The sequence below is a fragment of the Dermacentor variabilis genome, chromosome 1 (assembly GCF_050947875.1).
Source record: "Dermacentor variabilis isolate Ectoservices chromosome 1, ASM5094787v1, whole genome shotgun sequence".
Taxonomy (NCBI): domain Eukaryota; kingdom Metazoa; phylum Arthropoda; class Arachnida; order Ixodida; family Ixodidae; genus Dermacentor; species Dermacentor variabilis.
The window spans coordinates 243,681,425-243,697,700 of record NC_134568.1 but is presented as its reverse complement, the minus strand read 5'-3'; the positions used below and the strand labels follow the sequence as shown (position 1 = coordinate 243,697,700).

Sequence of the window (16,276 nt, the reverse complement as noted above, 5' to 3'; positions counted from 1 at the left end):
GCAGCATCGTTCTTGCATCTCTACGTGAAAGTGCGCGCCATGTCTGCGTCACTTTCCCGCAAATAAGGGGAGCGCCAAGGAAAAAGAAAGCCAGGGCGGCACTGAACAAAGCCGGTGGGCCGGTTGGAGTTGCGTGTGAACGTTTCTTCCCGTGAATGCATTCGCAGACATCATGCTGCCTCTTGCGAGTGTAAATAAGCGTTTTGTGTTCTCCACCTTGAAGGGAGTTACGGGGTTGCGGAGAAGCCAGGATGCCCGGCAAGCGCAGATGCTTTGGACTTGTCGCTGGAAAAGAGAATATTAACAAAGAAGTAAGGCACCATTGATACGGAATTGGTGCAGAAAGAATGCCTTGCCCGGCTTGCAGAGCAGTATGCGCCTCAAAGGGGGATCTTTTTCCCCATCCGTACGAGGGGCGACATCCATATGAAGGACGTGATCACGTGGTGAAAAATTCACTGGCACCTTTGTCTCTGGCCCTCTGTTCGCTGCTCTCTGCATTGTTCGGAACCAGCTGCTGCTGGATGGCAGTCTATCTTATTTTTTGACCACGCTTTGTTGCTTCCGTTCTACCTATCACCCCTGACTAAAACACACAACGACCGTCGCTGTATAGCTCGAAGCCGTTGTTTGAATCGGGGTCCATGTTTTTTATCTTTTTTTTTTAATAGATACGAAGGGGCTCGGAAAGGGGAGCGGTGCACTGGCGATCTCTTGCGTAATGCGCCGCGTTTATAGCGCTTTGCAGATGTGATTTTGCACTTTGTTCAAGAGGCCTATCGAAACACACAATCCCTAATCCTTATATAGAAAGAGCCCTTACCAAGGTGGGACGTAGGGATACGTGTCTTTCTGTCTTCTTGGTCTCGGTGTGTTTGTCATTCCTTGTAAGAATGTGTCTTACATTTTTGTCACCTTATTTTCTGTGTTTACATAACCACTAAACTGGCAGGAAACCGTTGAACGGACTCAGACCCGCCGTGGTTGCTCAGCGGCTATGGTGTTGCGCTGCTGAGCATGAGTTCGCGGGATCGAATCCCGGTCACGGCGGCCGCATTTCGATGGGGTCGAAATGCAAAAACACCCATGTACTTAGATTTAGATGCACGTTAAAGAACCCCAGGGGGTCGAAATTTCCGGAGTCCTCCACTACGGCGTGCCTCATAACCAGAATGTTGTTTTGGCACGTAAAACCCCATATTTAATTTAATTTAAATTTGAACGGACTCTCTGCGTCCATGAGCATACGCAAATCAGCGGGCATGGTTCGTTATCTATGCGCCATGGTGTAAGGTCTTACTGAACCAAGTGTAGATAAATTTTCGAGGGTGATTCAGATAGTGTTGAGTCGTTTGCTTACATTGTTATGCTCTACAACACACACACACACACACACACACACACACGCACACACACACACATATATATATATATATGCGCCACTACGGCGTGCCTCATAACCATCATATTATATATATATATATATATATATATATATATATATATATATATATATATATATATATATATATATATATATATGATGGTTATGAGGCACGCTGTAGTGGTGGACTCCGGAAATCTCGGCCACCTGGGGATCTGTAGCGTGCACCGAAATCTAAGTACACAGATGTTTTCGCAATTTAACCCCCTCGAAATGCGGCTGCTGTGGCCGGCATTATATATATATATATATATATATATATATATATATATACACTCGCCCTTTTCAATAAAAGTTGTTTCATTATCATCACATCTTATTGATGTTCTATTGTTTTCATGGAATGTCATGACGTTTCGTCTCTTTTGATACAGTCTACGTGCGTGGCATAGAGCGGCAAATGCTTATCCGGTTCTTATGTGGTGCGAACTGGAACACGTTTCCATCCTAGAATGTTTAAGCGTCCTCTTTCTGCCTTCCTGTATCACGTGACACATGACCTTGCCGCGCCTCAGCACTTGTGGCAGTCGTCTTTGATGGAATTTGCAAGAAATGCGATGCTCCGTTTTTGGTGCTGTGAGAACAGTATTGAGAACGTGACGACCTGTGCGCGCGACCAATTAATCTCCGAACCCGCACAGTGCCCAAAGCAAGAAAAATTCGATTTTATACTCGGCAATTACCCGCGCACGCTATTAAGCGCCTTTCTGTCTTCCACTAGTGATCCCTTTTTGTTCTTTTCTTTTCTTCTTCTTCCATACCCCCTCTTCACCGGATGCACATGTGAAATGAGGCAGCGAATGGGTGCAAAAGGTAGTCCGTGCAAAGCGCGGTCGATCGAGCGGATGGACTTTGCGAACCTTGTGTGCGGTCCCCGATCGCTTACTACAACATTAGGAAATAAAAGAAAGACAGCCGCACTTGGAAGTAAGCGAAATGCGCCAGCTTCTTGGGGAATCTTGGAATTAGGTGATTAGAGTGTCATTACAGGGCTCGTTTCGCTTTCGATCGCGCAAGCGCGGCATTTTCGCAAGAAATTAAAGAATTCGCCCCATGATAATTAAAGGGGGTAACTTTTAAACACCAAAGGTTGTCACTTCATTATTATTATTTTTTTGTACAAATGCCGACATCGACATTCTGGTTCATAAGACTTTTGTGGAATTATATTTCTCGTGGAATTTTTTTCTGTTCTATTGGCGCCTAACGCAACAAATACGCGCACGCATTCAGCTGGAAGTGGCCACGACTTTTGGTGACACATAGCTTGATGTTCCAGCTTTCTACTTTTGCCTAACCCTTTATACTATATTAAGGGTCGAGCAAAATGTGGCGTATCGAAGCTTTATGGTATTAAAGCGACATATGGCGTTCGCATTTTTCAATGCTGAACGCTATATTCGGTGAGAACAAAAGCGTAGAAATACATGTTCCTCCCAAGCTTTATGTATATGTGGACGTTCTACGTTCGACGGGGCCAAGTGAAGAAGGACGAACACTTTTGATCATTACCATATAGACGATGTCACCGTACATCATGATGTTATGGATGATGCCGTGAGAAACGTTCACTTTGTCGCTTAATTTACGCCTTACCTGTTTTATGCTAGCTGAGTATTGCCTGGTGTCATGTCACTTGAGCCTAAAGCCTGAAATGGGTGGACGTATATTACGATAGTGCCACTCATGCGTTCTTTTTTCTTTTCTTGTCTGTTGCAGAACTGCTGCATCGTCATGACGTAACTGAGCCATGGAAGCCCCCCAGCGTAGCATGGACACGGGCCAGCAGCCTGCTGTAGTGGCCAGCATGACTCCCGAAGACTGTCCAGCGTCCGGCGCTGAGCGTGGTGACAAGTCGGCCGACGGTGGAAGTCCCCCGAGCCAGCAGTTTAAAGAAGATCCGGCCGACGCGTCGGACCAGAGCTCTTCCCTCAGCGATGTGGAAACATTCAACGGCAAGATTGTGTACAACCCGGACGGATCGGCTTTCATCATCGAAACTGCGACCGCGGGGGACTCAGACGGTGTCAGCGACGAAGACTGCAGCTTGGACCTCCCCCACCAAGAAGGCAGCATTGTCGACGGGCCAGGTGTCACGCCGCCTCCGATCATTCCGCAAGTGGTCAACGCGTTCCATATTTCGCGCAATCCCGCCCTCTATAGTGCTCTCTATGGCCAAGCATATAGTCTCTTGCAAGAAAAGAAGAAAGTTCCTGAAGTCCCTATTATGCACAGCTATCGCGTCTTTTCGGTGCGGGACCAGAAGAATAAGGACGATAAAGGAGCCACAGAAGATGGCATGGACGGCGCAGCCGACGAGAAGAAAGCCCCACGGCCGCCGGGCTGGAGTACTCTTTTGAACACGAACCTCCCGCTCATGGAACATCCGTCGGTGCCCATCAAGCCTATTCTTATGTGCTTTATCTGCAAGCTGTCTTTCGGTTTTACTAAGTCATTTGTAGGCCACGCGATTGGCGAGCATGGTATCACGTTGACGGACGAGGAACGCCACATGATGAACCAGAAGAATATTTCGGCCATCATTCAGGGGGTGGGAAAGGACAAAGAGCCCCTGCTGTCTTTTCTCGAGCCCCTTCCCGCACAAGGCGCCGGCGGCCCGTGCGGCAGCGGAAAGTTTCAAGCCAAGAACCCGATCGCCAGTAGCTCGTCTTCAAGTTCATTGGCGCCAGCGGAGGCAGGCGTCGGCCCGCTTCTTAGCGTGAACACTAATGGCCCCGAGACTCCGTCGGCCCAAGAAGCTCGCAAAAGTCCTCAAGCACCTGTGCTGACGCCGCCCAGCTCTTCGAACGCCAGTCATCGACCAGACGAAACGTTGGCGCCAGAGCTTGAGGACTTGGCGAATATTGAAAAAATAGCCAAGGCGGCGGCAGCTGCTGCTGCAGTCGTTGAAAACCCTCCTGTAGTGGCAGCAACCGCAGAAAAGGTGACACCTGTGACCCTGCCAACCAGCACTGAACCTCCACCGCGAATTTCGCCGCCGTCAGCTGAGCGACCAATGAGCGCGGGCAGCTCGTCCTCTCCGGGTGTGTCGCCCAAGCTTCTGCCACAACCACCGTTTCTGAATGCCTGCGCTTCACCAGTGATGGCTTGCCCACAACACCCTGATGGCAAGACCAATGGCGTGGAATGTCCTAAGTGCGACACGGTCCTTGGATCATCGCGTTCCCTCGGTGGCCATATGACAATGATGCACTCCCGTAATTCTTGCAAGACACTTAAGTGTCCCAAGTGCAACTGGCACTACAAGTACCAAGAAACACTCGAGATCCATATGAAAGAGAAACATCCCGAGAACGAACTGAACTGCATCTACTGCTTGACCAGCCAACCGCACCCGCGGCTAGCTCGAGGCGAAACATACACATGCGGCTACAAGCCATACCGCTGCGAGGTCTGCAATTACTCGACGACCACCAAGGGCAACCTGAGCATCCACATGCAGTCCGACAAGCACATCAACAACATTCAGGAGCTCCAGAACGGCAACTTGCAGGCCACACCCGAGCAGCTCCTCCAGCAGCAGCAGCCGCCGCAGCAGCAGCAGCCTCCGGCACTTCCGGAGGCCGTCAAGAAGCCCGGGCCAGCGGCCAAACCCAAGGCGACGTGGCGGTGCGACGTGTGCAACTACGAGACGAACGTGGCGCGGAACCTGCGCATCCACATGACCAGCGAGAAGCACACGCACAACATGATGGTCCTGCAGCAGAACGTTAAGCACATGCAACAGCTGAGCGCTCTGCAGCAGGCCCAGGCCCTGGACCCGCTGTTCCAGTTCCACCCGGGCCTCTTGCTGCCCTGCGACGGCCAGCTGCAACCGGAGGCGGCGCTCGCGGACATGGCTTACAACCATGCCTTGCTCATGATGGCCTCCCAGCAGCACCAGCAGCAGCAGGCCCTGGCCGCGGCCGCCGCGGGCTCGCCGCTCGCCTCGCCTACAATGGATATGGAGCACCCGGACCCGACGCTGCGCCTAGAGCTCTCGACCGACGACACGTCGCAGCTGTTCCAATGCTGTGTCTGCGGTTTGTTTTCAGTGGACTCGGTGGAGGCCCTCGGGGCCCACTTCCAACAGGACCGCACGCGGCAGCGCGAAGACGAAGTCCTCATGGCGGTGGCCGGCAGCTACGTCTGCAAACTATGTTCCTACAAGACCAACCTGAGGGCCAACTTCCAGCTCCACTGCAAAACGGACAAGCACCTGCAGAGGCTGCAGCACGTGAACCATATAAAGGAGGGCGGCCCGCGCAACGACTGGAAGCTCAAGTACGTCAACGTCAGCAACCCCGTCCAGGTGCGCTGCAATGCGTGCGACTACTACACCAATTCGGTGCACAAGCTCCAGCTGCACGCGGCCAGCGCCAGGCACGACCTGGTGGCCAGGCTCTTTCTCTTCCTCGTGGCAGCCGAGACGAACCTGCGCGGCGACGTGGCGCGCCACTACCAGTGCACGGCCTGCGGCTTTCACTCGCGAACCCGCAGCGGCCTCTTGGGGCACGCGCACTCGCTGCGCCACTTGCAGCAGACGCGTGCCAAGGACGAGAGCTCGGTCGGCGAATCCTGGAAGGACATCTTCCTCGTCAAGGAGTACGCGGGCAATGAGCATGTCAGCTTCGACGTCGACGTCGGTGAGTTGTTGAATCGGCGGCTTTAGTGTGTTGCTCATGTGGGTAGTAATTAGCTTGTGCTCATGAGATCGAAGAAAAAACGAGTAGCCCAAACTTAAGCTCTGATTCTGTCAAAAATTTGTTTTTGCACTTTGTTACTTGCCGCCAACCTTAGTATTAGCGAAAGTGATTCTCATTAACGTAGTTCTAGGCGCAGTCTTCACAGTCAGCAATGACTTGGCCAAAGTTTTAGTCAAACATGTTGGTGGCCCTGCCACACGGAACAGCTATTATGATACGTGTGGTCGTCTGGCCTGCTGACAATTTTTCGGCAATAGCTGGTATGCGCTCCTAATTCGTCTGGATTTATCCGCCCTCGTCGGCGTCTCTAGCAGTAACCCGTTCAATACATATTGCTTCCTACATGTATATGTAGCGTTTACGGAGAGCTCACCAGCACTGCTGGTGAGCGCTCTATCTTCACGTGCACTATGTGTCACTAACAATTCCCTTTAGTCATTTGAATGCATAGTTAAATATACCGTGCTACATTTTTCTGAATGCGAAGAGTAATCGCTAAGAATTTACAAAAGCAGGAGACGCGCCTGAGCGGACTATCAGTGGTACCACACACGCTTCGACATTCCTTCGACTGCGGCAAGTCTTAGCCGATAAGAGCACGCTGTTTGCAGGTAATGTTGACCAGTTTGTCATACTGTTCAGCGTAAGGCGTGGCAGTTCGTCTAATAACTTTGTTAGGGAAGCGCTACATACATAGCATTGCAGTATAATATGGAACTAAACTGTAGTAAGTTTGTGGGCGAAGCTCGATACTTTTGCGACTGGAGTACGCGGAGCGAACTTTCAAGATTAACTGTGCAACAGAAAAAGAAGTGGCGGCCCAACACTGGATGTTCGCTAGCTTGCGCTTCATGGAGCGAAAGAGAGGCTGACGGGCGCGTTCGCTGCATTTCATTGATTGTGACCGGACAAAATAATACTTTGTTAAAATAGCGATTTGTGCTATTATTTCTGTTTGATAATTGCCAAAATTGCTTAAAACAATTTGGGCGTTTACGCTTGCTGTTCTTTTCATTGCTTACTTAACACTTGGGCTACGATGTAGCGTACAGCAAAACACAGCAGTATAATATTTGGTTTCCCCACACAAACGGTTTCTTTTCTGGTATTTGTACTCCGCACAAAGGAGGGGATGCTTTTTTCGCTGTCATTGGATGCCGCCTCAATCCGCCAGCCGAAGAAACCAAGCGCTACCACCATTAACGGCTGGCTAGAGCGGCCGCTGACTTTTATCATTCCCGTGTCTGTCAAAAGTAGTGAAATGTGCTTTTCTGTTATGTTTTCTGAACTCGTGGGGGGGGGGGGGGGGGCTCTTCAAAAATGCCAGCGGAAATCGCACCCGCGTTATGCGGGCGGCCAGTGGAAATTGAAACACTAGACTAGCAAGCCAGCAAGTGCGTACGCTTTCCAGATGTGCATTCATCAATTTGTCCTTCCCAGCGTAGGGCCGGATTTCTGAATTTTAAGGCGTATTTGTCATTCATCTGAGACAAAGTATGCACAAAGTGCCTTTGTAAGCAAAACTGCGGACGATCGCCGTTATGATAATTGAAGAGCATTAGTGCACCTCGGATCTCGCGAAGGCTTGCTTCGGTACACAAATCAATAATTCGGTATTGCCAGTGGGCTATAGGTAGTGTTTCAATTGCGTGCGCAACATTGCCGCATCTTTTTCTTTTGCGCGTTTGTGCAAACGGGCACCGTTTCTAGGTACCGCAGATTCACGGGAACGCAGCACACTGTATCTGACGAAGCGTGTCTATAGGTGGTGTTAAGAAATTTCCGCACGTATGTTCTCGAAGGCAGTTTGCCATTGCAGGCAGATAGACTGGAAAAGTAGACATGACATTTAAAGTAATTGTACATGCTCAAATGGCTCCCGGCGGTGGCATTCGCCAATTGAAAATGTCTGTCCAACCCAGATCGATGGTTGGCGTTGAGCGGGCGCTGCCGGACGAAGTTCGTTGCTTGGATGCCGGTTGTTCGCTCCGTGCACTCCACGCTACACTGAGCCCGGTGATTATGGTACTAAACGTAAGAGCCACCAGTGAGGTTAACTTGTTTGTACCTTTCATGAAATGTAGGTTTGTACAGGATGTTCAGCAGTTAAATCTTACTGCATGTGTATGTGTTTTTTTTTTTTTGCAGAGAACAAAGGTACGGAAGCAATGGAAGTGGACCTACCACCCCCAGTTTTGCCTGCGGAAGATAGAGAAGCAGCTAACAAGTCAGGAGGTCCGTCAAGTCCAGGTTCAATGCTAAAGCAAGCCTTACTCGAAAACGCCGCCAAAGCCGAAGCTGCTGCGAGTTCTCATCGCTCCGAGGAAGAGAAAGCCAGCGAGGGACACAAATGCAAATTGTGCAACTTCACTGCCAAGAGCCAGACGCTGCTACACGCGCACGTATCATCTCAGCATTCCTCCCAACATCATGCTCAGCAACAGCCTAAGTCGGTGCAGTGTCCGCTCTGCCAGGAGCAATTCAAAGCATTGAACAAAATTGAGTCACATCTCGTGGAGATACACAACGTAACATCTGAAGGAATGCAACGACTTCTTGCTCTTGTCGACACATCTGTTTGGGCATCAACCGCAACGGCAGTGAAACAGGGAAAGCACCCAAACACAAAGCATAATGCATTACCAACATCCAATGAGGATTCTGACAGTGCTGATGCTGACTGCCAAGCGACTGATTCGGAAAACAAGGATAAAATGGCGTTTGACGACTGCTTGTCGATTGAAGACCTCACGTGTGGCGCCTGCGGTAAAAGTTTCAGCATTCTGGAGGAGCTGTTCAGCCACCAGACCGAGACAGGCCACTTGGAACTGAAGCAGACTCCTCGAGGTCCTGGCTATCTGTGCTGGAAGAAAGCGTGCAATCAGTATTTCATGACACCGCAAGCAGTACAGGTTCATTTCAAGGAAATTCACTCACGGCGATCACAACAGCAGCAGCTTCAGCATCAACTGGCTGTTTCTGAGCGGCACGTGTACAAGTACAGATGTAATCAATGTAGTTTGGCCTTCAAGACGCTGGAGAAGTTACAGCTCCACTCCCAGTACCATGTCATTCGAGCGGCCACGCAATGCGTGCTGTGCGGGAGAAGCTTCCGCTCTGTCGCTGCGCTCCAGAAACATGTGGAGACGTCGCACATAGATATGACGCCGGAAGAACTGGAGCAGTACAAGACCAGCCTAGTTAACAACCCTTTGCTCACGAGTGGCGGCGGCGCGGTATTGGATCCGCAGACGACAGAATTACTAAAGAAAGAAAGCAACCGCGAAGAAGACGCACCGCTGGACGAGGAAATGGACACTGATGATGGAGTTCAAATAAACGAAAACGACGGCAGCGTTGAACCTATGGACACGAGTGTACAAGGTCTTGGCGAAGGAGGTACCTTGAAGGAACAATTCTTTGAAGATTACATTAACAGTCAAGCCATTGCTGAAGACAGCTACAATGATCCTGCTAGAAAGTACAAGTGTCACCGATGTAAAGTTGCATTCACTCGCCAAAGCTATCTAACCAGTCACAACAAGACATTGCTTCACCGAAAAGGGGAAAAACTAAGCTACCCTATGGAAAAGTATTTGGACCCTAACCGACCCTATAAATGCGACATCTGCAAAGAGTCGTTTACTCAGAAGAACATCCTTTTAGTGCATTATAATTCCGTGTCTCACTTGCACAAGTTGAAGCTGAGTCTGAAAGATGGGAGTAGTCCAGCTCCAACTTTGTTGCCAAGCTCTGCTAACGTTACACCACTAACAGTTGCGCCAAGTAATTGCAGTAACAGCGTGACATCTCAGACAGCCAACGCTCCACCTCAGTCACCAACGTTGTCTCAAGTGATGGCACACTCTCCTACCAATAACAACAACAACGACTCAGAGAAGAAGCCATTCAAATGCAATATTTGCAAGGTAGCTTACACTCAAGGCTCCACTTTGGACATCCACATGAGATCTGTGCTTCATCAAACCAGAGCATCGAAACTACATGAACTCGCCATGACAGGTCAAGTCGATTTAAGCTCGCCTCTTATAGAAAAGCCAGAATCTGGAGTCGCTGTTCAGTCTGATTCACCACAACCCTCCCAACAAAAATGTTTGTCAGACATGCTGTCTGCAAGTAAGCCTCCACAACAAGCGCCAGAACTTCCGCAGAAGAAGCCGGAATTATCGTCACAAAATCTGTCCCACGGGCACTCAGCGCCTTCAACTCCAGTGCCTGCTAGCACATCTACGACACCGACTTCACAGGACCATTCAGAAGGCGGCTGTTTGCACCATGTCATCACGTCGAATGTCTCGCACCTTGGTCAACAGCCAGTGTTACTCTCATCACAAATAACATCTACACAGGGAATGGTGACATGTAACCGCTGCAGTGCAATTTTAATGTCACAGGAAGCACTCGTTCAACATCAGCAGTTGTATTGTGTCGCTACGTCAGTAGCCCAGTCTACGTCCCCTTTGGTGGTCACGCAGAAACATCAAGTACACAGCCATCATCATCAGCATCATACATCTCAACAAATGATGCCGGAGAATCAGCTGAACAATCCTCAGCTTCAGGCTGCTGCCACAGCGACGCAACAATTACTTCGTTTGAGGTCACCATACCCGCGGTCCAAGCCTCCTATGTACAAACATCTTCTAGAAGGCTTCGGCTTCGACGTTGTAATGCAGTTCAATGAATTTAACCAGAAGCGCATGAGAAGGGACGCCGAAAAGCGGGAGCAAATTCTTCAACAGCAGCAGCAACAGCAGCAGCCTAAAGAAGAATTGGACAAACCTACATCTCCGAACGTGGAAGCTGTACAAGTGAAGAAAGAAGCTGAAGAGGTTGAACCAGAGAAAGAGAACACAATGCCAGAAATCAACCGTTCGGTGTGCAACCTCTGCCAGAAGGAGTTTTCCAGTATCTGGGTGCTGAAGGCTCACAGGGAAGAAGTCCATCATGACATAGTGCCCCTAGACTTCGTGTCCAAGCTTGCAGACGACTTCCGGACGGAGTACGACAAGAAGAATGCGTCGCAGGTTCCCACGGAGGAGGGTATGCTGGACCTTGCAAGCAGCCAGGCCGCAGGCGGCCAGGCCGATGGGGCTTCGCCGGGTGCAGCCGTGGGCGTCTCGACGGTGGGTGTGGGAGGCAACGGTGGCAGTAATGGTGCTGGAGGCGGTAGCGGTAACACCAACAGCAGCGGAAACAATGCTGCAGGCCACTCTCCGCAGCTCCCAACACCTGCCTCGGCAACACCACCGGTATCACTGTCGGTGGCCCCGCAAGCGAGCCAGCAGCAGCCAGTGTCCGAAGCGTCCACTGTGACGGCCAACCAGATGGCAGCTCAACTACAATTCAATCAGCTGCTCATGAGCATGGGCTTAGGCATGGGGCTACCGATGGGAATGAACATGCCCTTTGCAGCAGCCATGAACATGCATCCGCCGCTGATTCCTGTGGTCATGCCACCTCATATGGATCCACTCATAACGTCCGCCTTCAACCACCCCATGATGCCAGGAGCCATGGATCCTAGCTTTTTTGCTGCCCAACAAAAGCTGCTCCAGCAACAACATCAGCAAATGGCGCAGGCACAGCAGCAAGCTCAACAGCAAAAGCGGGCCCGTACTCGTATCAGCGATGAACAGCTGCGCATCTTGCGGGCCTACTTCGACATCAACAACTCTCCAACCGAGGAGCAACTGATGGAGATGTCCGAGAAGTCTGGCCTGCCTCTCAAGGTCATCAAGCACTGGTTCCGCAATACCCTCTTCAAGGAGCGCCAGCGTAACAAGGACTCGCCGTACAACTTCAACAACCCTCCGTCTACATACCTTAACCTCGAAGAGTACGAGAAGACGGGTGAGGCCAAGGTGATCGCGCTGTCCGAGAAGAACAACAACGCTGACGACGGCAGCATCTCTACAGTAAAGCCGGTGCATCCGTCCACTGCCAGTAAGGAGGCACCCACATCATCAACGAAGACGACAACACCGTCTGAGGCTCCCCTCAAGAAGGATGCCATCAAAGAGGAGGCGCGCATTGAGGCTGCCAGCACGGATACGCAAGATAGTGTCGCATCTTCTAACGTGACACAAAACGGGGAGGGCGTCCTTTTAACACCCAAGGTGGAGGCACCTGCTTTGCAACCGCAGCACAACAGCGGTGGCAGCAGCAGCAGCAGCAGCGGCGGCAAGTCCGAGTTCCTGAGCTCCCTGACGTCTCGGCTGTCCGTAGATCCGCCACTAGACATGACGTCTCCGGTGCATCATGGCTTCTTGCTGGGCACGCCGCCGCCACCCCTGCTGGAGCGGTCCTCGAGCACGACGCCTACGCCGATGACGTCGACGCCTTCGGCCGGATCTTCCGGGAAGCGGGCCAACCGGACCAGGTTCACAGACTATCAGATAAAGGTGCTTCAGGAGTTCTTTGAGACGAACGCCTACCCCAAGGACGACGACCTCGAGTACCTATCCAAGCTTTTGAACTTGAGTCCGCGCGTCATCGTCGTCTGGTTCCAGAATGCCCGTCAGAAGGCCCGAAAAGTGTACGAGAACCAGCCGCCTTCAGCACCGGAGGATGACGGCTCGGGGAGGTTTCAGAGGACGCCAGGACTCAACTACCAATGCAAAAAGTGTTTACAAGTGTTCCAGCGTTACTATGAGCTTATCAAGCACCAGAAGACTTCCTGCTTCAAGGACGAAAACCCACTGGCGGTTCAGCTCAAGGCTGCTGCGACTGGCAGTGGGACTGGAACTGGCAGCAGTGGTGGTGGTGGCAGTGGTGACGATCGAAGCATGGTCAGCGCCTCGAACCCTTCATCTCCAAGGACTCCAGAGCCGCAGTGCAAAAGTCCGCAGAACGGCTCTTACCGATGTGACAAGTGTAGTTTGGTGTTTCCGCGGTTCGACCTGTGGCGTGAGCATCAAATTGTGCACATAATGAACCCTAATTTGTTCCCGAACTATCCACCAAATTCTTCGTTCGGCATTCTGCAGTACGAGGGACAACAGCAGCAGCAGCTTGCTCTTCAGTCGCCGCCGCCGCAACAGCAGCAGCCGTGGAAGCGTAAGCTAGAAGAAGACCAGCCACAGCAGCTACCGCAGCAAGACAAGGACCTGGCAGGCGACCCACCACGCGACAAGCGACTCCGGACCACTATCTTGCCGGAGCAACTTGACTATCTTTACCAAAAGTACCAGATGGAAAGCAACCCGAGCCGCAAGATGCTCGAGAACATTGCGCGTGATGTGGGCCTCAAGAAGCGTGTCGTGCAGGTGTGGTTCCAAAATACGCGGGCGCGGGAACGTAAAGGCCAGTTCAGGGCGCACCAGCAAGTAATCCACAAGCGGTGCCCTTTCTGCCGCGCTCTGTTCAAGGCTAGGTCGGCGCTGGAGTCCCACTTAGCGACTCGGCACGCAGACCTGTACAGCAAGGGCGAGCTCAATATTGACTCGTTCCCAGATGGTGACGCGGACTCCAACCCAGGAACACCGACCAGCAGCGCTTCCGAGGAAAGCAAAGCCATCTCGCCCTCTGCGGGTTCGGATCTGGTCCACAGCACCATGAAGAAGTACTATGAAGACTCTCTCAAGAAGTACCTGGACGAGATGACCGGAGCGCCGACAGACCTCAGTGTCAAGCCCAAGGCGAACAAGGCAGATGTTAGTGGCGGCGAGGCCCCCCTAGACCTGAGCAAGCCGTTCCGCCTGGACTCGGATAGGTCCGGTGACCACTTGTCGGTCAGCGAGAAGAGCATGGACCTGCGGATCGGCGTCTCCGACGACGCGCGCTCCGAGACCCACTCCGAGTCCACAGATAATATGGACGGCGACGATTCGTTCTTCGAGTCCAACCCCACGTCGCCTCTAGGGCTTCACGGTGCAGGGGGGCAGCAACCGTCACGCCCAGTCTCGGGCTCTGGAAAGAGGTTCCGCACCCAGATGACCACCGTCCAGCTGAAGGTGATGAAGTCCATCTTTGCCGACTACAAGACACCCTCCATGGCCGAATGTGAAATGCTGGGCCGAGAAATCGGACTGCCCAAGCGGGTCGTCCAAGTGTGGTTCCAGAACGCCCGCGCCAAAGAGAAAAAGTCCAAGCTTGCCTTCGCCAAGACCTTTGGCCAAGAAATCGAGCCTCCGAAGCCTCCGGAGGAGTGCTCGCTGTGTTCAGTCAAGTATAACCACCAGTTCAGCAACACCTCGATGCAGGACCACCTTTTCTCCAAGCGGCACATTGACGCACTGCGCAACCACATCGACAACATCAAGAAGATGACCGACGACGGCGCTCCTGAACGCTCCGCTGACGCCGACAAGGCACCCAGCCTGGTGCAGCAGCTGCAGATGCTGGGCCAGGGGCTTCCGGCCAGCTTCGCGCTGCCGTCTCCCAAGGAGGACGCCAAGAAGGGCGACGAGCCTAAGAAGGACGACGCACCGCCGCCGCCGCCGCCCGACTCCCTGGCGCCGTACCTTTACGCGGCCGGCCTGCCGGGATACTACCCGACCGCAGCCGGCGTGCCCAGCGCCTTCATCCACCCCACCTTGTTCTCAGGTAGGAACAAGCTATGATCCGGCCAACCCCTTCCCCGCTATTTATCCGCATCGTATTTATTCGCCCGCTCGCCGGAGCCCCTCCCCCCCACCAGTTCCTAGAAGTAGTAGAAACCCGGGTCATGGCTCTCTGCCTGTAGATAGACGCCCCCTGGCGCCTCATTCACTGTCTTATGCGACGAACTCTGAGGGACGCTGTCTGTTAATCGCTGGCGATGAGGAAGAGAAATGTGTGCGTGACGCTGACAAAAGTTTTGTCGTCCTTCCTTTGTTACTGTTGTACGTCTTGTGATTCACAACGAGTGCATTTATAATTATTACAAGATGTCTATCTTGGGTTGCGTTTTTGTGTATAAGTGATTTTGCAAGTATAAATATATAAATACTGTTCCTCTGCTTATTGCTACGTTTTTCTTTACTGAACGTCTGTTTTCGTCATTTACACATATTACGCGGTACATGCATTGTTCGGACTATCGTGATTATTTTAACATTATTCGTTAAGCGCGGCGTTGGTCTGTACAGTATCGTTGATGACCAGGTTAAAATGTCAAACAACTCTCATTTCCTTCCTCTGGTGGTCGTGTGATCCAATGAGTCAACAACCTTGTTGGTATTCCTTTTTATTTTTTTTTCTATATGGTGCTTGTCCGAGAAACGACTAAGTAATGTTTGATATGTACGGTCGTCTCACTAAATTGTGTTCTTTGTTTTAAACAACTTGGTTTCAAAAGGTGACAGAGTAGTGCATTTAAGTACCAAAGTAAGAATGTTCAAGTATGCATTTTGTTTAGTTGTCATCCTTTACTGCCCCTACTTTTTATCTTTTTTTGTGTATGTTGTGTTTGGCCTGCCTGTACATGACAAATTCATTTGCCTTGTTCATTTACGTTCAATAGAGTGTTCGGTTTTTTTTCTGTTCTTCCTTTGGCATTTGTATGTGTCTTGACACTGTTTAGTATGGACTACTCTCTTTGTGTTATGCTCTAGGAATTGTATACCAAAATCATTCCTTCCCCAAAGATGACTATGCTAGTTTCCCGCCCTGTCCCGTCCCCTTTATTATCTTATGTTTGTGTTGCCGGTAGTGACCTTATTCTGTTTTGTACATATATATAAATAAATAATTATATAGTGCAAGTGATCCAGGAGTAAAGTGTGTTTCTGTGAAAATTTGCTTGTAAGAAAAGCAAAATAAAGTGTTCTTTTGTTTTTTTTACATTACACTTGCCTTTGTTTCGTTAATTCTGTTATTACTGTTTGGTTTTGTTATATACTTTCTGTTCTAGTGCATGACACACCGGACGATTTCGAGCATTGTACATATGCTCCAAGCTGGAATGCGTTCAACTCAAAATCAACACGTGTAATGCACGAGACCGTTGCACGAGAATCAGCTTTTGACAAGATTTTAGTATTAGCAACACTGCATTTAAAGATACGATGCTAGAATAAGTTCACAACCACAACACATAATATTTAGTCGATATACCTTCGCGCGTACAGCATGCCCTTTGGGGAAAACAATAACATAAAAGAAACACACCAAAGGTATTTAG

General features: G+C 50.8%; 1 protein-coding gene across 3 annotated transcripts in view; it reads left to right on the top strand.

Annotated features, from left to right (window-relative positions):
* zfh2 (Zn finger homeodomain 2) overlaps positions 1-15,941 on the top strand; it is a 357,387-nt gene extending 341,446 nt beyond the window's left edge. For all 3 annotated transcript variants that reach the window (XM_075672530.1, XM_075672549.1, XM_075672540.1), the window contains 2 exons: positions 3,164-6,090; positions 8,299-15,941. In XM_075672530.1, coding sequence (XP_075528645.1) covers positions 3,195-6,090; positions 8,299-14,735 — 9,333 coding nt within the window. In that variant the 5' untranslated portion in view covers positions 3,164-3,194 and the 3' untranslated portion in view covers positions 14,736-15,941. The remainder of the gene's footprint in view (positions 1-3,163; positions 6,091-8,298) is intronic.
* The last annotated feature ends 335 nt before the right edge of the window (positions 15,942-16,276 follow it).